Source organism: Lepisosteus oculatus, chromosome 7 (assembly GCF_040954835.1).
Source record: "Lepisosteus oculatus isolate fLepOcu1 chromosome 7, fLepOcu1.hap2, whole genome shotgun sequence".
Taxonomy (NCBI): Eukaryota; Metazoa; Chordata; class Actinopteri; order Semionotiformes; family Lepisosteidae; genus Lepisosteus; species Lepisosteus oculatus.
In genome coordinates this window covers 6,272,312-6,294,348 of record NC_090702.1, presented here as the reverse complement: position 1 = coordinate 6,294,348, position 22,037 = coordinate 6,272,312, and the positions used below count along the sequence as shown (strand labels likewise).

At 38.9% G+C, this 22,037-nt stretch overlaps 1 protein-coding gene across 1 annotated transcript; it reads right to left on the bottom strand.

Moving 5' to 3' along the window:
• Nucleotides 1–4,249: 4,249 nt before the first annotated feature.
• mrps35 (mitochondrial ribosomal protein S35) lies at nucleotides 4,250–21,605 on the bottom strand. The gene is made up of 8 exons (XM_006633722.3): nucleotides 21,426–21,605; nucleotides 20,881–20,933; nucleotides 19,197–19,364; nucleotides 18,316–18,376; nucleotides 17,540–17,679; nucleotides 14,363–14,472; nucleotides 13,786–13,855; nucleotides 4,250–5,499 (listed from the first exon to the last, which is right to left on the bottom strand). Exons 1-8 carry the CDS (start codon nucleotides 21,559–21,561, stop codon nucleotides 5,233–5,235), a joined length of 1,005 nt encoding a protein of 334 aa, XP_006633785.2. The 5' UTR covers nucleotides 21,562–21,605; the 3' UTR covers nucleotides 4,250–5,232.
• Between the last annotated feature and the right edge of the window lie 432 nt (nucleotides 21,606–22,037).

Genomic DNA, 22,037 nt, shown 5'->3' with positions numbered 1-22,037 from the left:
CGGTATTCACATTATTAAATGAGATCAGCAATATTATACTAGGGTCGGGTTGTGATAAAGCAGAGTTTGGCCAGGTATTTTCTATTACTAAATAGTGGAGCGTTGCATCTGGGGAGAAGCAGAGATACTGTACTACAGAGGGTTTCAAACGTGAGATTTCATTGGCACACTGTGAAGGTCTTATTCTGGAATACCAGATTGAACGAGTCCAGTGGTACATCCTAGAGTTGAGGTAGTGGGATTTCCACAGCCACCCTGTCTAACCTCTCACAACAAGTGGGAATGACTGTGAAGTTTTCCCTAGGGTGGATGTCCAGGATCACCGACAGCGAGCGTAGCCTATGATCAAGTCTTTGAATTAGGCGGAGCGTCACTTATCAAAGATCCCCACTTGTAAAAATACCATATGCTTTTAAGTGGATGCAAAGCATTGTGGGATAGTGCCGACCACTGATTGCAGAGCTAATACCCTGACCATGAGCTGAAAATGAACATTTGGGAACATTCAGACTGGCATCCTATCCAGGTTGTTCCCCTTCTTGTGCATGTTGCTTGCTGGGTTGTGCTCTAGTATCCCCTGCACTGGATCAAGCAGTTGAGAAATAGAAGGATGGATCTAACTGTATATCAGAAAGTGGATATGAGAAAAAAGAAAGCCCTGCAGGGCTTCCAGGTGGGGGAAATAGACTGTTAGAATAACAGAGTAGCTGACAATTCAGGACAACTGTAGTGATGCCTTGTAGGCCTTATAAAGGAGGGACTGGAAGAACTGAAGGAAACTAGAGTCTTCCTCAGCACAGAAACGGTTGGACTGTGATGGGATCTCCAAGGCATGAGAACTGACCCATGCTAGCTACCCCTTTGTTGTCATGCGGGGGTGGTGGCCAACTCTTTCCATGATGACTGCACATCAATTGGGCTTGTGGTGTGAGCTACTGTAGCTGGGGCACAGCGCTGGCGATGTCCTGCTTGACCTGTCTCCCATCTCCGGGTGCCACAGGAAACGAATCACCTGGAGATTCGGAAAACCTGGAAGCAGTTTATGACCATGCCCCATCCAGGTGCTCCTTAGAATAAATACTTGGACCCCACCGAGCTGAAGGTTTGAACGCTGAGCACCTCAAGCTCTGTTGCTCTCAGTGTTTATTCCCATGCTTGACCCTTTTTTGTTACTACCACATCTCCCGGATCACCTCTTGGTTTTGACCCTGACTCCTGATACTTGACTATGACTCCCAGATTCGCCCTTGTGCTTTCTCCTAGTTTCTCCCTGGCTTTAATCCTGACTTGTACGACCACAGACTTGAACTTGATTTGCCTGCACCATGCTCTGGACTCCCTAACTAGCACCACGCTCCCTCTGGTCTCAGTAATGTGCAGCTCTGGCCTTTCCCTGTATGCTGGTTTTGCAGCCTCTCCAACTCCGCTGCCAGTTTTTCAAACAAGTGGGTTCTTAACACTCCTGGATCTCCAGCCGAATTCCACATCGGGAGCGTGACATTACAATATCTCTGGAGGCTGGGAAAAAAATGGGATAATGTGTGGTTATGGCATTATTTGTGGGGGGGGCACTGAGGAAGACTGAACACCACCATGGTTAGGCAGGTGGGTAAATGGTTCTTGACCACTGCCATGGGATCAAAGGTAAAGTTCTGTCTGTCTCTAGGGAGTAAAGGAGTAGGATGGGCTTCTCGGCAAGCCACTCGGTGATGAATATATGTGATAAATATCTGGGTGGGGAGGGTGGCCAAAACATTTGAATGAATGGCCTTGGATGGTGTTGGAGCGTATCCTGAAGAGATTTTGTGTTTATACTGCTGGTGCGATCAGGGAATGAGGGTGTGGATGTGGTGTGGTCCAGACACCTACAGTAGATCTGTGGTAGTGCCAAGGGGATACACTGGTGCTGAAATGTTTGAAGGACAGAAAAGATGAGTGCTGCCAGTCAACCTCACCACCATCTTCTTTCTTGTCTTGTCATTACAAGTCAAAGCGGGTGATGTGGCCTGATGTGTGTCAGTCAAATGAACAGAAGGGAAGGGGGTTAGTGACACTAGGCTACCACTAGGGGCTGTCAAAACTGGCCACCCATGTCAAATAGTTCATCTGTTATCTCTAATTGAATGATGAGTGCTAATTTATTGGAATGTAGGATTTGCATATGGGAATTTTTGTATAAAAGAGTTTCAATAGAGTGGAGTTAGTTGATGACAGAAAAGGATAGCAGCAGCTGCAGCTGCACTTTTTAGGTGAGTATATTCAGTGCATGTTTGTGTTGTAGCTGCTCCACCTTGTAGACAGTGAAGTGTCCTTTAGATTTAGGCTAAATTGCATCTAATGTCTGGCTGGTTAATGTATGAAGATCCCCACAGCTCTGCTCCCACATGCAGGGGTTTAGTTTAGGATTTAGTTGTTGGCTTGAGGTTTCTATGTCAATGTAATATATGGTGTAATAGTATTAAAAGAGTTGGCCTCAATGTGTAGGTTTCCTCATTACAAACCCTTCAGAAAGGACAACTTTGTCAGCCAGTTCTGACCAGTATCTGTTGGAAGCAGAACTTTCTAGGAGCCTTTATTGAATGGAGGACGCCTGCAAACTGACAAAAGGACTTTGGTGGGCTGCAATGCATAAGCTGAAGAAAATGCTGTAGAAGAGATGCATGCATGTCTCCTGGACAGAGGTAAGCCAGCTCAGTGGGAACTGCTAATGGTGTAGGCAATCTGAAGAAAACATTCTGAGGAAAATATCCTCAAGACATTTTGCAGAATCTCAACAGATGAGCCATCACTTGGACTTCTGGGAAAAGGGTGAAGGCTGGTGAAGTTAGGCCATTAATGGGTGGTTTTGCTTTACCCTCTTGGTAAAAGGAAATGAGGGGGAACTTACCCACTGGTATGACTGTATTGCACATGAAGCGGAATTGGATGTAACCTCCTACTGTGAATTAGTCTTTTTAGTCATTTTTACATGTTTAAAGTATTTGCTATAAATAATATGAGCTATATGTTCTGGTTAATCCTCTCCTAATGTATTTGCTGAAGTATCCTGTGCATGCAAACTTTTGTAACTCTAATATAAAGGATATAAATGGTTCAGTCAATGTCCTTATGTTTAAAGTTGAGAACCATTGTCAACAGATTAGTAGCTTGCTTTTCAGACTACCTTTAACTAAGTAGACCCCCCATTAAAATTGCTATTTTTGTGTAGTTGTGGTATTATGAACATAATCAATCAATCAATCAATCAATCATTAAATGTTTAAGTCAAACCAAAATTTGAGCAATACACTCAAAACTGAGTGGGACTTCAATGTATAGGCTATGTTTAAATATAATTAGTGACTACTGGGTGTAATGGACAATCTGAGTAACGGTATTTGCTGCCGAGTTTGAAATTATCATGTAACAATATACACTAATTTAAGGAGGAAATATGACGCTGTCATTACCTTTTAAAGAGAAAATTGGACTCAGGTATTATCATACTGATATCTTTGGCATTTTAATGTGGTTTTTGAGTTGACTTGGGGGAGGGGGTTGGAGAATCTAACTTATGAAAAGCACACTTGTATGGCTGAGCTGCAGAATGGTACAGTAAAACTGCATTTTTACACTACTTATCGGAGCACTTTTCTTCCATGTAGCTGCAGAGAATCAAATGCCATTGGTTTATAATGAAACGGCTGAGATAATCGGTGAACTCGAGATCTTGACTTTAAACAAGTTCTCAGTCCCTCCCACAGGTCTTGGGAATGCTTCTGATGATTAGTTGGCTATTATGCCAAGTTGACAACCTGGAGTTATTTTTATTTTGCCAGAACACCTGCTTTGTAATGATTGCTGGATATTTACAATAATGTTATCCTTAATAGATGGGATATCACAAAGATATTATGAAATGCAGTTCTTAAAAATATATACATGCTGGCAGTTTGAGACAAAGAGTAAAATATTTAATTTTAGAGAAAGATGGAGTTAAAGTTTTACCCAGCTCTAATCCTGAAATGCTGTTTGCCTGTTGAAAGAATGGAACTGCCTGTGGGGGGTGGGGGTGGGGTGGGGTAAACTAATGCTGTCATCCCTTTAAATATAGCAGAAACATAGCCCTGGAAATCCAGGAATAAGAATCCATGTTACAATTCTTTGTGGGTAAATTCTATAAACTTCCCCAGTTGAACACTATAAAAGCTTTAGTCTGTCTCCACTATGATTAATGCAGTATTACAGAAATGTTTTTTTTTAAACCCAAAAAATAAAAAACACCTGGAAAGTTCCAGAAACACCACTACTAGAAGGCTTCAATGGTTTTGGCAGCAGTGACGTAATGTCTGAGGGCTTCTGTACAGTAGATTGTTTGCATCTTCCAATCAAGATCACAAACTTTCTTCTCTTCCATGACCTTGGTAATCTGCTTAACACGGAGATTAAAGTAGCAGTATTTGTTGTTCAGGTTTGGCTTTTCTCTCTTATGACTTCCCTGGGCCTTGGGACATCAAGAGTACAATTAGTTCAGAGGACCAAGATTAAATTTCCCTCTGTGCTGCCTAAAGAGTTTGTGGGGAGTGGCAGGGAATCTCATGGGGTCTGGTGTGTATTCCACCATTGCTGAATGCATCCTTTCTTTTTTTTTCCCCTCTCCTCCCCGTTTCTTCTTACTGGGCAGCGGTAAGGGAGGTTCAGTACCGAGACTGTTGCACAAATGTGTTTTCTAGGGCTAGAAACCCAACTTTCAAATGTTTGAGAAGCTGTGTGCTATTTTAGGTCTAAAGGGCAATTAAGATAGGAGAGGGGGAAATGAAAAGCTTCACTTAAAATTCAATGCAAAAGAAAGTGAGGTTGGTATAGAAGAGTAACAGTTGTAAAATGAAGAAGCCCTGCACTGCAGAGTGAATTTCAGTTCTTCCTATATAGCATCCAACTCGTGGTCCAACCTGAGCAACAGAAAGCAATGAGTGTCACTGAAGAACTCCCCCCCAGTATATTTTTATATACAATAGAATAACTTTTTTTTTCCCAAAACCTCATTTTACTATCATTATTGTAACACTGAAAACAACATACAGGACGTTACATTTGAAGGTTCAAATCCATGAGAAAGATTGGCTGCAGGAGCCAAGACACGGTGCCTCAGGTTGGCTTCCAGATGCATCACTGTACTCTTCAGAAATTTTCCCTATAATGCACTGCTAGCTGACTAATGGGGGGCTCCAGCCAGTCCCTGTGTTCAGATGGCTACAGGCAGAGCAGCTTCTTCACAGACTCTCTGTATTGCCGGATGGTGCTCTCGCTCTCCCCCTCATTCTTTAGCTTGGTCATGGACTCTCCGTAGTCCTGTACAACCTTGGACTTCAGAAGCTCCTCCTGGGCTGCTGTCGAGGCCTCCTCTTGCCCCTTCATCCGTAAGAGAGTGTCCAGCACATTCCTCTGGGAGGTGCTGTTGTCCCAACAGTACTCCTCCATGTCTGCCTCAGTCTTCTCACTCTCCCACCCCTCTGTTTTCTGGAAAAGGCAAAACATTGTCAGGTGGGAATCTGTGGGCAATATATGCATAAACTGTTTAACAAGCTCTACTGAATACTTTTATATAGAAAACATCCAGCTACATTTCAGCATTCAGCTTCTCTCTGAATCAGGATTCAGTCATAAATCCAGAGAGCTGTTCAAAATCACACATTCTGCCCAATGAAACAATGCAGAGGTCAACAATGACTTTCATAAACCTGACAACACATTGATCATTTCTGCTTGGTAGAATCCCTGTAAATGATAACTCACAGTTGTGCTGAAGCAGGTTCTCATGCTTTATTTTTACATATTTTGCTTGATTACTTCATTCAGCAATTAATAAGAGAATGAATACAGTGCAGAGAGTTCCCTTCAAAGTTAAAAGCACTCTAAAGTTTCAAGACATATCTTGTCCAAGTCAAACCAGTCAGTGGTATTTGCAATAAAATGAATTTTAACAGGCTCTACTAGGTATTTAGTACTAGGTAATGAAGTAGTTCAAGTAGGTAGCTGCGTCAGCATACGTAGGCTGCAAAGGAACAAGTAAAGAGTGAAACTTCTCTTTTCAGCATGGAATAAGCCTTTAAAATAAATTTTAAAAAGATGGCTGGTTGTGAATAAAATTGACTGTCCCTCTCATTAGCCATGGAAGAACGTGCTCAGACTGCAGCACGGTTTTTCATATTCAACATCACCTGAATCGCAGCCTAGAGGTAAAACATTACACTCTCTTGCTGGGAAAGGTCACTCCTACATTTTATCAAGAATCTGTAATGTAAAGTGATCTGCAAGCATCCCTCACATAGAGCGAGTTTCCATTACTCACCAGACACCCTCTACCTGGGTACAAAGTGCCTCTTCATATTTCTACAGTCACGTCATTTTATACACTGACAAAAGCGCAATTGTTTGCCCTCTTATAGCGTGCCCGAGCCGCAGCTTTTTCTAGCCATCGTAATCAGAACTAATGACCATCATTACATCTATCTAGTCAGGAAAATCCTCTGTGGCGAGGGCCTCCTTCCCTTGGGATTTTGTAGATGAGGTCTGATAACGGGATTAACCTTCTCTCCTTGCCTGTAGCCCTACCGTCGGCCACTGATAAGATCAACTCAACCGGCAGAGAGAGAAAAATACAGGGCGGACAGTTCTTTTGCAGTCCTGAATTATAAAACCTTTAGTTGGAAGACCAAATCTCATGGAGCAATAAGGACTAAAGAAAAAGTATTTCTACACCCCCCCCCCCCAACCACAATAGTTTCATATTAAAAAGTGGGTAAGGATCTTTCATTACCACAACATTCCTTTCTTGCAATCTGAGATTCCTGTGACTTAATGAGAGGGGAAAACAACAGAACAGAAATGCAAAATTGATCCTGTTCTACTGTAGCTGGAAAGGTCCACAATTTAATGATGAGTTCTCCACCATAAAGGTGATCTCAATTTAAAGAGCAACGCATTTTGATCTCTTCAGAAGTTTGTAAAGGATTGTTGTGTAAAACGCTAGTGATAGGGAAAAGATTTAGTGAAGCAACTCAAAAGGGTTCGAGAGAATTTCCTATAGTAATTCCAAACAAAGACAGAAAATGGTAGAAAAATATTTACCCCTTTTCTGTAAGTTTCACTTTTCCAATAAAGTTCTTTTCACTAATGCATTAACATTTTAACTGGGGCACCCTCTCCTACAAAAATCCTCTAGTTTGATTTACCATGAATAAAACCTAACATGTTAAGCTGGGTGTTCACGGTCTGCACGCTTGTTCGATTTGACCACGTGAGCTATACAGAAAATGCAGGGGCTGTCTTTGACCAATCTCTGTAAGCTTCCTTTCTCTAACCCGATGATATAATTCTCCTGTTAAGAATTAACTGCTAACTTAAAGAATACTTCTATGCAACATTTAGTGCATTGCAGTGTTGAACAAAGCACTTTAACATCACTTCTATGAATTCTAGACTTTTTTGGGTTGGTTACAGAAAGAAATAGGCATTATTTTTAAAACTGACATCAAGTATCTTTCTCTCAATATACTGTATACAAACACCACATACAGATACAGTATTGGGACAGCAAAGGCACATTGTTGCCACTGGGAAAGCTTTCAAATTATTTTTGGTCCATCTTTGCTGTTATATCTGTAGTCTTCCTAATCGTGTTCTTTGACATGACTAAATAATATGGCACTTGCAAAACTATTACTTTCCAGTCAAGCATTTTGTGTTTTTAATCCTCAACTTAAAATAAATAAGAACTACATCATAAAAACCTGTATCCTATTAGAATAAAACCATACTTCATGTTCAACCCTTTCAAACACTCTACATTTCAGACTGTAAACGTCGGTGTTTGTTTACATTTCCCTTTGAGGAAATAACTGCATACTGGCTGAGCCACTGAGCTCTCCTGTTATTTGACATGCTTTGCCACAGAGACCTTAAGCTCTTACCTGTTCTAATGGTGAAGTCAGAACTCCCCCAACATATGCTTCAGAACCTACCATATGCTTCAGAATTAGCTTAAAATGCATAACGGAATCATTTATAAAATCCAATTTCATCATTTTTAACTTTGGATTAATGTAATTTATAATAACCTCATGATCACAAATACAACTTGCAAAGATTATAGTGTTGAAATTGCTGTTCTAATATGTTTGCAGGACACAATATAATTGTTTTGAGCATGTGATCAGTATTGATTCACACTTATGGGAAGAAATAACAGGTTGGTCCCACTCTTTGCTGCTATAAGTTTAGATCTAATTATGCTGGTACTGGAAAAGGAGTTTTTCCAGACCTATCGCAAGAATGGGCTGTAACGATCCTGATTTGTATCCCTTCCTACCACCCTAACTTCCCTGTTCCAGTTAAGTGAGCAGATGGGACTGTGATCCAGATTAGCACATTACGGATTTAGCAGGAAAGAGGGCTGTATTACACTGCAGTACGGAGTTACAATCAATCAAAGAGTACCTAACAAAGGGCTCTTTTAGTTGATTAAATTACCCTACTCCAAGGTGTTCTCGGTCTGCTTCCATCATGTTTTACCAACACCGTACCCACCATTGTATCCAAAAGGCATGAGACAATATAATGCCCATTAACCATTTCATAACATGCAGGGCTCTTGTGCCACTCAGCATCTGGTAAATGGTGCTTACCAGAAATAAACTGAATTTCCCACAAGGGTTTAATGAAGTTCCTACCTATGAACATTTTATGACCACAATGACAAAGCTTAAAATGGTGTACGTGTAGCATATGAGTTTTGTAATGGATACATTTCAGTGTTAGAAATGCTTGTATAAATCCAGTCTAGTATTAAATGTTTTTTTTTATTTCTTCCATACAAATTCAATGCCGACATTGGTAATCCAGCAGTTTTAAAAAATCTCAAAATAAGAGGATTCTATATTAAACTGAAATCGCAGCAAGGACAAAGTCAAGGTATAATAAAAATTGAATAAATCTGGCTACTGGCCTGCATATTAAATAACTTAATGCTTTTAATAGCAATTTATTATTTATTTAAGGGCAGGAGTTTTCAGTATGATACAGAATCACACGTGCTTCTGAGTGAACAGATTCCATTTTGTTTAAATCTTTATGACCATTTCATTTTTTTGCTTTATATAGATTTTATGTGGGCTACCTTATTTTCTACCGTCTCAATTTGCATTAAAGTCAATGCCTTGCTAGTTGGGAATTGCAAAACCTCTACAGCACTCAAAAGGCATAATGGTTATGCATGTGGGAAAAAATGACAAAACTGAAGATTTAAATTGATCTCTTCTGTTGTCACAAGTTTTGCAAAGCTGTGAAGCAGTAGCATATGGAGAAAGAAACCTCAAATGAGATCTAAATTAGATCCATGACTTATACTGTAAGTACTAAAGAGCTTTCCAACACAAACTTTGTGTGCTACTGTAGGTCGCATCCACTTGAGGGCAGTATACCAATTGAAATACTGTACAGTTTAATAAAGCCACAAGCACCAGATCAGGACTGACTGTTGCTCACAAATAATAAAAACAGCTCTGTTGCTCAGCTTGTTAAATGCACAGCAATATCTACAGTATCTACTGAAATTAACTAACAGTTTAAATGCCTTCAGAAGCACACCTCTCATGCTATACAAACGGCACAGACATTAGAAAATGGGTTTAAAAAATAACACCAAAATACTGAACTCTTTCCCCTCTGAGTAGTAGAAGTAAAGAAAACATTCAAATCACTCCTTGCTCTTTCACAGCACTAGAGCCCTGGGTTCAATTTCAGAGCTGGTGTGCTATCTGTGTGGAGTTTGCATGTCCCCCCCCCACGTTGGCATGAGTTTCTTCTGGGTGCTCTGGTTTTTACCCACAGTTCAAAGGTTAGAATCGGGGAAAAATCAGCCCAGGTGTGAGTATTTGCATGTACTGGCTCTCCCATGACCCTGAATTGGATAAAGTGGTTAGAAAATGGATGGGAGTTAACTTCCCCTGCCAATACAAAAGCTCCATATGTGTACCTAATCTTTCCAGCTTAATTTATCCTTTATCTTGGCTGTCGTTAACTTAACAGTAGCTACGATGGTATTGTACTAGTTAAAGTATAGAATTATGCATTCAAAGGTTTTGTAAAATTGATTTCCAAATTAACATTGTATAAAATTTTCACTATTGCCAGGCTGATTGATCAATCATTTTTACAGTTATGGGTTTTATTCTGCGAATGCACCAGATCTATTAGATATATAATTCTTTTCAGGAAGAAATTCATTTAGTTCATCACGTATGTGCATTTTATACATCATGCAACGAGTAGAATTTACCAACACTATATCCACGTGAGCTGTTATGTTTCAATGTATTATGAAACAGACACTTAATGTATGGCGTCAAACTATTGAAATTCATCAGAAAGTACCTCAATTCAACTGGTTCATGTTCAGTAACTGGCTCTTGGAATGAATCAGATTTTTTTTTATATTTCTTTTGAGTCAATGTGTTCTAAATAAATGGGTTAAGACTGCACAACGTTGCCCCCTTTTTTCTATTTGCCTGCGGCCGTTTTTTCCCACTAAATGAAATGTCGCTGTCACAAGGTCCAAAAACCAGCAGCGATTATAGTACTCTCGCATTGCTTGTTCAATCAAACAAGAGCCCGGCGCCTGACCTGCAACATGTCACTCACTTGTCAGCTCAGTAACTGGTTCTGGCACATCATTGCTGCCTGTCTCCAGTTTCTCCACTTAAATAGTAACATGCATCTTGGTGATTGAGTTACTCCTTGATGATGTTCTGCTGATGGTATAATCGCCAACGTATCCCAGAAGCATTAACACTGTGTACTGTATGCATCACCCTATTATTCTTTTAAGTGAAGCAACCAAGTAGAGTATTTTTACATCACGTAAAAAGCCCCAGCTAAATCCTTATTTGCTGCATTAATTAGAAATGAAAGTGGTAATGCACCATTGCAGCAATTCCTTACAGGAATTGTAAGGAATTACAATTACTGCACTGGGAATGGAGCCTTTCAATGTCTATAAATGCAGGACTGTACAGAATATCCATTAATTCATAATTAATAATTGCTTACACTTATATAATGCTTTTCTGGACACTCCACTCAAAGCGCTTTACAGGTAATTTGGACTCCCCTCCACCACCACCAATGTGCAGCATCCACCTGGATGATGCGACGGCAGCCATAGTGCGCCAGAATGCTCACCAAACATCAGCTCTCAGTGGGGAGGAGAGCAGAGTAATGAAGCCAATTCATAGATGGGGATTATTAGGAGGCCATGATTGGTAAGGGCCAATGGGAAATTTGGCCAGGACACCAGGGTTACACCCCTACTCTTTACGAGAAACGCCCTGGGATTTTTAATGACCACAGAGAGTCAGGACCTCTGTTTTGTCTCATCCGAAGGATGGCACCTGTTTAAAGTATAGGGTCCCCTTCACTATACTGGGGCATTAGGACCCACATGGACTGCAGGGTGAGCGCCCCCTGCTGGCCCCACTAACACCTCTTCCACAACAACCTTAGCTTTTCCCAGGAGGCCTCCCATCCAGGTACTGACCAGGCTCACACCTGCTGAGCTTCAGTGGGTTGCCAGTTGTGAGTTGCAGAGTGATATGGCTGCACAAGTTCTAAGAGAGAATTCTAAAACAAGTTCTAAGAGATAAGAGTATAGTTTAACTACAATATATTCATCTCCAACTAAAAGATGCACTTAATAGATCATTAAATGATGTTTCTTGTTTTCAGTTTTAAGAACAAAAAAGGGATTCTTTCAGTTTACTAATTTTGCAACCTTCCTCTAAAACGGTGGCTACATTTTACAGTCCCCCTGGGATTTAGATGCAATGACCACACTGGCAAAAAAAAAGCCTTGAACATTCACATAACTAAATGGATTTTCCATGTTGATACCGGCAGTGTATATTCTGTGATTGTAAACAATGTTGTGCTCTCCTTTGTTTTTACATCTTTTTTTTTTTTGGCTCGGAGACAGGGCAGGTAAGGGGATTAGTGCCGCTCCAATTTAAAAACTGGCGCTGCGGACGCCACTTCAGCTCCGAGTAATGCTGCCATCTTTTCATGGAGTCTGTTAGCAAAGGGATTACAACGACCATGGAAAAAATCACACGTGTCACAGCAATCCCAGTTAATGTTTTATGGGAATCAAACACAATTACAGGTGATTGATGCCCCTGTGAAATATTCATGTAGTTGCTGAAAGGTTACAAAAAGATGGCCTTTTAACCAAGAAGCTTTTAATGTGTATATTCAATCCCTGGGAAGCCATCAGCCAGAATGTATCGGGTAACCACGTTCTGTGTAACCCAGTAATGTTAGAGGCACAGGAAGATGACTGCCTGTAAACGAGTGCAAGGAGTAAGGCTTTCTTTCAATACCGACTCTTCTCTCAGACTGGAAACTTGAATCTGTCAGCACTTCCTACGAGCATTGGTTCCTAGTCTTTGAGCAATTAAACGGGTTTATGAACACTCTTAACTGGAGAAGGCTGCAAAGGTGAAGGTGAAAGTGTAAACGCATGGCTTATAGGTTGGAAAACAAGGTTTTTTCAAGCTAGGAAAATGCTTTTTGAGAAAAAGAACCCCCTATTTACACTTGACTCTTGAATAGTCAGATCTATGTCTTATTACTACAAATAATGTTTGTTAACTAAACTTTTTAAAAGAACAACTGTGTGTTGGTAGAATCATTACTGCTGTCCATAGCAGATTTTTCCATGTAACCAGAAATGCAATGGAGCGTTTTCATTCTCTTTTTAGGGATCTCCTAGAGTTCTATGGACCCGTTTTTTTAACCACATGGGTTTTTGGAGAAACTGCTTAAAAAGGTGCAAGCCTTCAGCTTTGGGGGGGAAATCAAAGAACAGCCATTTTGTTGGATCTGTATGGGCATTAATCAGTTTAGGTGACACAAATTAATATCTTGGTATAAGTTGTTCAATCCTGGTCTCGGTTTGGCCGGTGTCAAAGCAGCAGCTTTGAAGCTGGACCTGAAGAGCTGGTCCAGCTAAGTCCGTAACCAGCTGGTTTACAGCGTTAAAAAAAAAAAACAAGCTGAAATGAAGAACCTGCTGCCACTATGTCCCCCCAGGACCAGGTCAGGACATCCCAGGACTTCGACAATTCTACTGAAACCACTTTTGGTAACTTGAGGAGTGGTGCCCTTAAGTTTCACTGACTATCTTTATATGCTTATAAAGGACAATTTTTAAAAAACAGTTGGGTTTCATTTACCAACTTCAGTCTTCAATTAAACTAATAATGCCTGTGCTACGTACAAGCACAATACACATTAGCTGGTGTTTCTGGGTAATAAAAAGCCATGTTTGTCTACAGAAATCTTGCTTTTCTGGAATCCGTTTTTGAAAAATAAACTAAAATGTTACATGTGGTACTGTGTCAGATAGATTTAATAAGGTGATAAACAGTAGCAGTTTAGCGGTGTATTTTATACAGTATAATTGTAGGTAAATGGTTTCAGAATTTGATTTACTAAGTATTTACTTTTTGTGTACTTGTGGTAGGTGTTCAATTCCAGTTTGAGATGTAAAATGTCACTGAGAAAAGCAACCAATTTAGTGAATAACAACTGTAAGTGTTTACTTGCTTGTATAATCAAATAATACAAAAACAGTTTTCTGTGCTATACCAATACATTTGGTAAAACTACCAAATTAATATAACGTGTAGATTTAAAAAAATATTTAATTGAAGGTAAAAGAACTTCAGAGGCAAAAAGAAACATCCTTACCCAGGATTCATGATATAAAACAGTCAGGAGATACATTGCATAGTCATTATTCTGCTGTCTCAGTGGACACCTAGAAAAACAAGTACATTTTGGTATCTTACATATTCCACATTTTAGCTCTGTGAGTGATTTATGAATCTTAAAATCAACATACACAACATCAAACAGGCTTAATCTCAACAGATTGTGACAAAGCATTGTGTCAGACAAACAGAGGTTTGCCATATAATTGTAAAACCTTTGGCTCAGCTTGTATAATCAAATAATACAAAGGCAAGATATAATTTCAAGATATAATTTCATCAGGTGACTGGTGGGGGGGGTTCTGTACAATACAAATACCTTTGGCAAAACTGATAAATAAAACATTTTGATAAATGGTAAGACATGAAAATTAACATTTTGCAGGTGGGGCATAACCACACTACTGTCTTAAGAACATGCTTTGTACAGACAAATGTGGAACAAAAAAAGTTTTGTAAACTGGAGAAAACATTTTAAAAGAGCTGGATAGCATGGGTCCAGACAATCTTCCCAACAAGGTTATGGAGGTGGTGTGTGCTACCACATGTCATACCTGTCTGCGGTGATGGTAAGCATGTCTGTCTTCTTGTTGTATCGGTCTCCCACAAGTTTAATGAGCTTCTTCCGCGCATGGTCATCGATGTTCAGGCTGGACAACCTGACCTTCAAAATGCAAATGCAGTCCTGGTTCTTATTTGTTGCTCATTGTGATTTATCTGCTACGGCTTATTAATGAGTGTCAGGGTGAGTTAAAACAGTATATCCCCATACATGGTATTATTTCTTGCTAAGTGGACACTAGGGAAGACTAGTTCTATTGAAAATCATAGGACAATGGAGAGACATTTTATCTCCACAAATGTGTAAAAAAACAATCAAGCAGATAATGCTATAAAAACTTTCTGGCTTCTCCGGTTGTCTTCAAAGAATGACTCAGCACTGCTTTACATTACAATATTAAAAGGGACGCATGCTTAATATAAACAATGCATACTATTCACTGCAAAACTTGGCAGGACAAATTAAAGCTTCCATAACACTGATGTAATATGGATAGAGTATGTGGATATTTTGGATCCAAAAGCTCTTATAACACGCCTTTTTGATATCCATGAGATTGTAACAAAAATGCATTCGCTATTGGCCCATTATATGAAATAATATTTAATGGTGCATAGCACAGTGATGTCAGGGTTCACAGCCAAGAAGCTCTTTATTAATTGCATACTATTTTTTACTAGTCATGTCTTCCATATTTCTTAAGTGTGCAGGATGGATTGCTAGAAACAAAATGCTGTACCTGTGCTAAAACACTACACTGCTTATTATCTGTGTAAAACCACATGTTTCAGGCAAAACAACTACATTTAAGGACTTTAGACTTCTAATTGTTTACTTAAAGTAAAACTACCGTGCCAGTAGTTTTTAAAAGACACTGTTTATTAAGGTCAAGATTGCTACTCAAGTAATTCAGATGAGATGAAAAGATGAATATAAGGCAAAGGAACAGAATATCACATTTTATACTGTTAGTGTATATACATTTTAGAACAGTACCATGTTTTGTGTTCCATCCCCCATTTTATGCAAGCATAGTTACTGGGACAAAGTTACTTAAAGCCGTATAGAACTTAGTATTTGGTTGCAAATCCTTTGCACTCAATAGCTGCATCAAACCAGCAACCCATTGACAAACCTCTTGGTTTCTTTAGAGATGCTTTGCTGCAGCCATTTTCAGTTGCTATTCGTTTTGGGGGATTTCTGATTTCAATCTCCTTTTCAGCAAGTGAAATGCATGCTCGACTTAAATCAAGAGATTGACTTGGCCCATTTTAAGAGAAAAAGGGGTGGAAGATCTTAACTCCTTGGTTGTGTTGGCAGTTTTTTTTTAGTCATTTTCTTGCTGCATGATGCAGTGCTGACCAATGAGTCTGGAGGTATTTTCTGGTCTGCAGTTCGTTCCTTTCTCTATACTTTCAACTTGCCATCACTTTGGTAGAGGTTTATCCTGGTCTCATCTGTCCATAACACACTGTTCTAGAACTGCAATGGCTCATCTCTGTACTTTTTAGCAAACTGCAATCTGGCCTCTGCAATCTATGTTGGCTGCTGATGACGACAGAATTTTAAAGCCTACTGTTAACAAAAGACTTTGGCAGGTGTAAATTGTGACCCCTTCACCCCCGTATTTTGGAGGTAGCTAATTTCAGTGCCAACTGTTTAAAAAGATTTTCCTCACAGCTCTGATCTTTATCATCAACTGCCATGGTTTCCTAGGCCAACCTAGTCATTGACTAAGTAAACCAGTGGTTTCTTTCTCTTTCAAGATATTCAAATTTGTTGATTTTTTTTTTTGTTATGCCAGTTTCTCTGCTATAGTTCTAACTGAATTCTTTTTTTCCCCCATGTTGGTTTAGACCTACTGACCTCAAAGGGAAGATTAAAGGCTAAATCCAACACTTCACATTAACAGCTCTTTTACATGCATAATCTGCAAGACAAAAACACCCAACTGATGATAAACACCTGGCACCCAATTGCCCCAATACTTATGTTCACCTGAAATGGGGAGATTGAACACCAAAAGTGCAACTATTTTAAAATGGCATAACGTATAAGCACAGAAACACCAAGAAATACTAGGTGACATTCTGTACTTTGCCTCATTCATCTTTCACCTCATATTCAAATATACAGAAAATAATGATTTTGACTTCAGTGTCCCAATACTTATAGAGGGCACTGTATACACCTCTTGGAAATAGGGGGATAATGGCAAAGTGATGTGCCAAATGGAATATTTTCTCCAAGATTATTCCCCACAAGGGAAAATGAGTGTCTCGTATATACTGAGTGAATTACACAGCTTCCTGTGGAATAAAACCAGCTGGATTGAACCTGTAGATTAATGCTACAATCCTCTTTAAGGCAGCTGTTTTTAGTGCATAGACGATTTTAACTTAAGGTTAGCTCTAAACCTTGACCTTTGGGTTACTTTTAGCATGTATCCATGTAAACGACGTGTTTGAAAAATAACTTTTGAAGTGATTAAAAATACTCAGTGTAGAATTCTTCAAATTTGACGTTTTAATCTGAAACAATATATATGTGCATGGGAATGTCCTTTGTGTCTTAAGCTCTGAGATGGTAACAGACACAGTTTCCCTTTAAGGATGTCATATTTATAAAGGAATTCAAGAATGGCTGCTGTCACATCACTGCATAGATTTGAACAAACCACTCTTTTTAGATGGTTTCTTAGGTTGTGATAAGACCATGTCATTAACTAAGGTACTTCATGCAAAATAAAGTATTGTGGTATGACAATGGGCTCTTCACGTGTGAGCTAAGGCAAAACTTGTTCAGAAAATTCACATTTTACAGATGCTAGGGGAGAGAATCCTAAATCCCAAATCCTAAACTAGGTAAAGGCAGCACAGAGTTCCGAGAGGACCATATTTCTTTACAGTCCGTATCATCATGGCACGTGCATATTGGAGCCATCAACTTTTCAAGCTGTGAAAACTTTCATTCCAACTTGACCAGCAGTGACCAGCTGGTTACTGCCTTAATTGGACCAATTTAACAACTCCTAGCCCTTTCAGGTGCTGCTACTCTAAGGAGAACTTTTTAAACTTGCAAACACAACATCCCTCCAGGTCCAAGACACCTCTGCATTTAAACAAAGCTTAAAGCCTGCTGCCAAAAGTCACCCAATGTTTATACTTACAGTCAGAGTTACCACTCTGGCTTTTGGGTTCCTAAGAGAGAGTCCTGCCGACACATAGTCTGTGGTCTTCACTTGGATAGGAAAGTGTTCCTCACACTTAGCGCTGCTGTCCAAAGCTTCAGGCCACTCTGTACAGAACGCTAGAAATAGGGAAGTATAGATTCAGACTTACGAAGCTGTAGCTGTTGTTGCCTAGTAGTTGTAACTATAGGTCCATTACAAATTGCACCGTTTTGTGAAGAATCCTGTGGCGTCAGACTACCTGACATTACAGTTCTTGACAAGTATAATTGTCAATGGCTATAATATTATTCTCAGTAGCTGTCTCAGTATAATGAAATGCATCACCCAGAAAATTAATATTTAAGACCTTCTTTAAAACAACGGATTTTTTTAAAGACTCTGTTCCACATACAGTATATATATGTTTTAAAGAGGCCAGTAATCTAAGGCAGGGTTCCCCTCCCTAGTCCTGAAAGCCCATGTGCCTGCTGGTTTTAGTTTTAGATGAGCTTGAATCAATCAAGTGAAACCTTAATTGAACTATCAATGTGTCTGACTGGCAGATCTGAATGTTTAATTTTATTCAGAAGTATGGAATTTTCACAATATGTATGTAAATAAATGCAATAATTATGACAACCACATAATTAAAATGAAGTCTGTTAAGGGTTTATTTTTATAATTGAGAGGTTAACTGTAACAAAACAGTAGAAGAGTGATCCTCCAGGACCATGGCAAATGAGCTCTCCAAAATGATGTAAAGTTTTACTCACGTTTTAAAGCTGCGCAGTGTTTTTTTATAGCTGCTGGCGTCAAATGCAGGAAGTTTGGAATCTGAAAGATATTTTTTTGGGGTAAAAAAAAAGTAAGTACAACTGAAAGATTTTCTGTCCTGTGACTATTCACAACCTAGGCCCAAACTGGGGTCCAAAAAATAATAATCTTTGTACACAATGTCGCAATTTCTGATTACAATCCTTTCTCCTTCTGAACTTGCAGAACCTTAGGGAAACACTACAGAAGCAACAACTGTTGTTTATATGCTATCTGCATCACAATATTGCTTCTCTCTTGCTGGTCAATCTTTTTATTACTTTAAAATCAAACTAATGATGTTAGCAGCACCAGACAAATCTACTGTAACTTGGGGCAGTGGAATATTGAGAAGACCCAATGACTGCTTTCTATATTTTTTAAAGTCTTAAATTCTCAAAGCTGAAACAAAAATCAATTGCAAAGATCTCCTTACAAATTAAAGAAACATGAAAATGCAACAGCAACAAAGGATATTGGCAATATTATTCTTGTACAAAATACCCTTATGGGGAAAAAAATGTAAACAAATGTTAAAACTTAAGGACATTGGTTTTTACTGCCTTTAATAGTACTGTATTTAGTAATTAACAAAATGTGTTACATAATTTTAAGTATAAAACTGAAACAAATGTGTTAAATCTGGCAAAATCAGCAACACTAGCTTCTTTTTTTGCCAAAACATGTAAATTGAGTTTAACAGATTTTCTAATACTGCCCTCGACCAACTCATGAAGACAAAGCAAAAATGATTAAATGATGCAAAAACAGAAAGAAGGCATGAGAAAAAGATCAAACTACACAAGTATGCAACCCAGGGTGAGGGAAGCAATCCACTTACTTTAATGAGCTCCAGATTTCCCTTCTTCTCTGGGGGAACTCCCCTATTGACAGGGTAGCCCATACGCACGGGCAAAGGCACTGTGCCGTGCTTGAAAGGTGCTGCCGTAGGGTACACACTGGTCCAGTCTTGGTCCACCGCCATCTTTTCAGTCCTGGGCTCTCCAGGCTGTGCACGAACATGTCATGAATTGATTAAGAAGAGTATCTTCGTATGGTTCAGATCTCAGATCGGGTAAATCACACAGTTAATGGCTCAAAATGACACAACTGTTCTAAGGAGATCTAGTAAAACAAACAGCCTAATGCACCACATGACGTTTGCGTCTTCCACGCTATATTTTTACGTAGAAAAGAATCATTTTACAGATTTCAGTCCTCACTACATTTTGATTATAGACTCATATTAAAAGTTTAAATAAACATTAATCCACCCACAGAAGAAAGCATCTCATATCTAGAAATGCTACCAAGTGGTTTTCTGAATGTTAACATATTGTAACTGATCGGGGAAAATATATGCTCTTTACGACTGAATTTATGAAGAAATCCTTTAATTTAAACTGAGAAACTCTCACAGGTTAATTTGTGTTTATTGCTTCACTGTTCTTACCATGAAGTTGTTGTTAAACTATTTTGGAATTGTGTACTGTAGATTTTTTAAATTGGGGCCATTACTGTAATCTCCAAATCTGCATGCATAGTTCCACAAGATTAATTTAAATATTCTGCAGATTTAGTCAATTAAACAAAAGTGTTATGCAAAGATAAGACCAAGATCAAACTTAACCAAAGTTATGGAATGGTTAACATGTGATGAAAAGAATGGAACACGCTTCAAATATATCTACCTCATCTGTGAAGCATGGTGGAAGTAATGGACTGGACATGGATGAATGTCTACCTATGGAAACTGGATCACTTAACCTAATCCTAATGATAACGGAAAATAATTAGAAGAAACCACATGTAGCATCACTCAAAATATGGCCAATGCTATCGGGTTTTTCATGAGGGGAAGAAAAAGTGACAAATCTGTCTGGCCAAGTCAATACTCCGATTGTAATCAAAGTGAGAACACATTTTAGTTTTTGCTTAAGGAAAATGAAATCTGTAAACAGGCAAGCATTCAAAGGGACTGCAGTGGAGGCTTAGAACAGCATTTCAAGTTTCAAGCACAAGTTTTATAAATTCAATGGGTCACAGACTTCATGTACTTATTGCCTTAAAGGGATATACAAGAAAATACTGAGGTTTACAATCTGAAGTAGATCTGAATGTACCTTAATGCTTATGATCTTAATCTCTGGATCAAGCATGAAGTATGCTTTTGTCCTGATATGATTAATGCATGCATGGAATTAGTCTAAAAGTTGTTGCACACTTCATATTAACCTCATGATTACTTTATTTTAAAACTAACAATGTAAAAATAAGTGTTGCCCTAGTAGCCCCAATACATGCAGAAGGCACTGCAGATCAAAACTGGAAAAATAAAGGCAGTTAGAATGGATTCTCTCTCATAACTAGTTGCACATTTTGCTGAACTTGAACAGTGTTAAGACGGTTTCCGTCTCCACATGGCATATAAATCTTAGCTGTTTCCATGACTGTCAGGGCAAAGGTTTGTGGGTTACAAAACAGTGGAAGAATACAACTTAAACAACAGACAAGATGTTTCTCACCTCTCTTCTTGATCTTTGTCCCAGGTGCCCTCGGCTGCCCCTTGTTGTAACGCCTATTTATAGAAGAAAAACGTTATTTTGCTAGATACGACCATTAGTCTATACAGTGTACTTTCTGGTATCAATTTCCCCTTTGGTTTGCACAGACTACCTCAAGCGTCAGCGTTTGAAATGATTTATCACAAAGGAAGTGTTAAAACAACAGCATATAATACCGTAAGATGGTCTATAGGCAACATGCTAAGCCATAGACAGCATAAAGGTAAGAGCAATCGAAAGAGAAACGTAAATTCTATTAACTATTACGTACAACTACAGTACACAGTCTAAAATCTGACTTAAACATATTCATGCAATTAAAGCGTTGTTTCCACAAATACTCTGAAAACTGACTTCAGTCCCTTTTTTAACTCAAAAAGGACATATTACATACAGTACAAGCATATTCTTATACGGTTTTTTTTGAGCCACCACCTCTACTCATTCAATATCGTGGCAGTAAAAGCCATGACACGACCTTACACAACTACAGCTGTGATACTCACCTGTATTCGTACTGAGGAAGCGTGCCGTGGAATTAACAGAACCTCTGTAGATGGGATTTAATGTATGCATTCCCAAAAAATGACAATTTATACGGTACAAGGACGAAGCTGCTGTACACATTGTAGAAGTAGCCATTGTTGAACTACGGCAGGCCGACGCGGACAAACTTAGAAGAAAGTCTGACTTCACCTCAATACGCCCCCCAATGGCAGGCATTAACTACAGTACTGTATATAATAATAATACTTTTAAAAGTACAATTACGGCAGATTCATTTTAAATATTTTTTTCAGATAGTTTTCTTTAAAATCTAAACAAACCCACTTCAAAACGCCTGTAATCTGGTACACGACTTAATAAAATAAGGAAAGCGAATAGAAGTAGACAAATAAGTTTAACTTATGCAAAGGAACAAGTAATAGGCTTATTCCATGCTGAAAAGAGAAGCAAGAAAACCCAACGTTTCGGCTGTGAAGCCTTCTTCAGGTGTGAGCTAATAAGTTTGACTTATTATTATTAATAATAATAATTAATTAATATGTGATAAGTAACTTATTTTGCCTAACCGTTTATGGATCATCAGGAAGAATATAAACCTCTACCTAAAATTA

Bases quoted from the DNA above. Each gene is read 5' to 3' on its own strand.
- mrps35 (XM_006633722.3), bottom strand. From the start codon at position 21,561: ATGGCTACTTCTACAATGTGTACAGCAGCTTCGTCCTTGTACCGTATA. The intron at 20,934-21,425 runs GTGAGTATCACA...TTCTATAAATAG, and splicing joins CTTCCTCAGTACGAATACAG to GCGTTACAACAAGGGGCAGC. The intron at 14,473-17,539 runs GTAAGTATAAAC...TGCATTTTGAAG, and splicing joins CCAGAGTGGTAACTCTGACT to GTCAGGTTGTCCAGCCTGAA.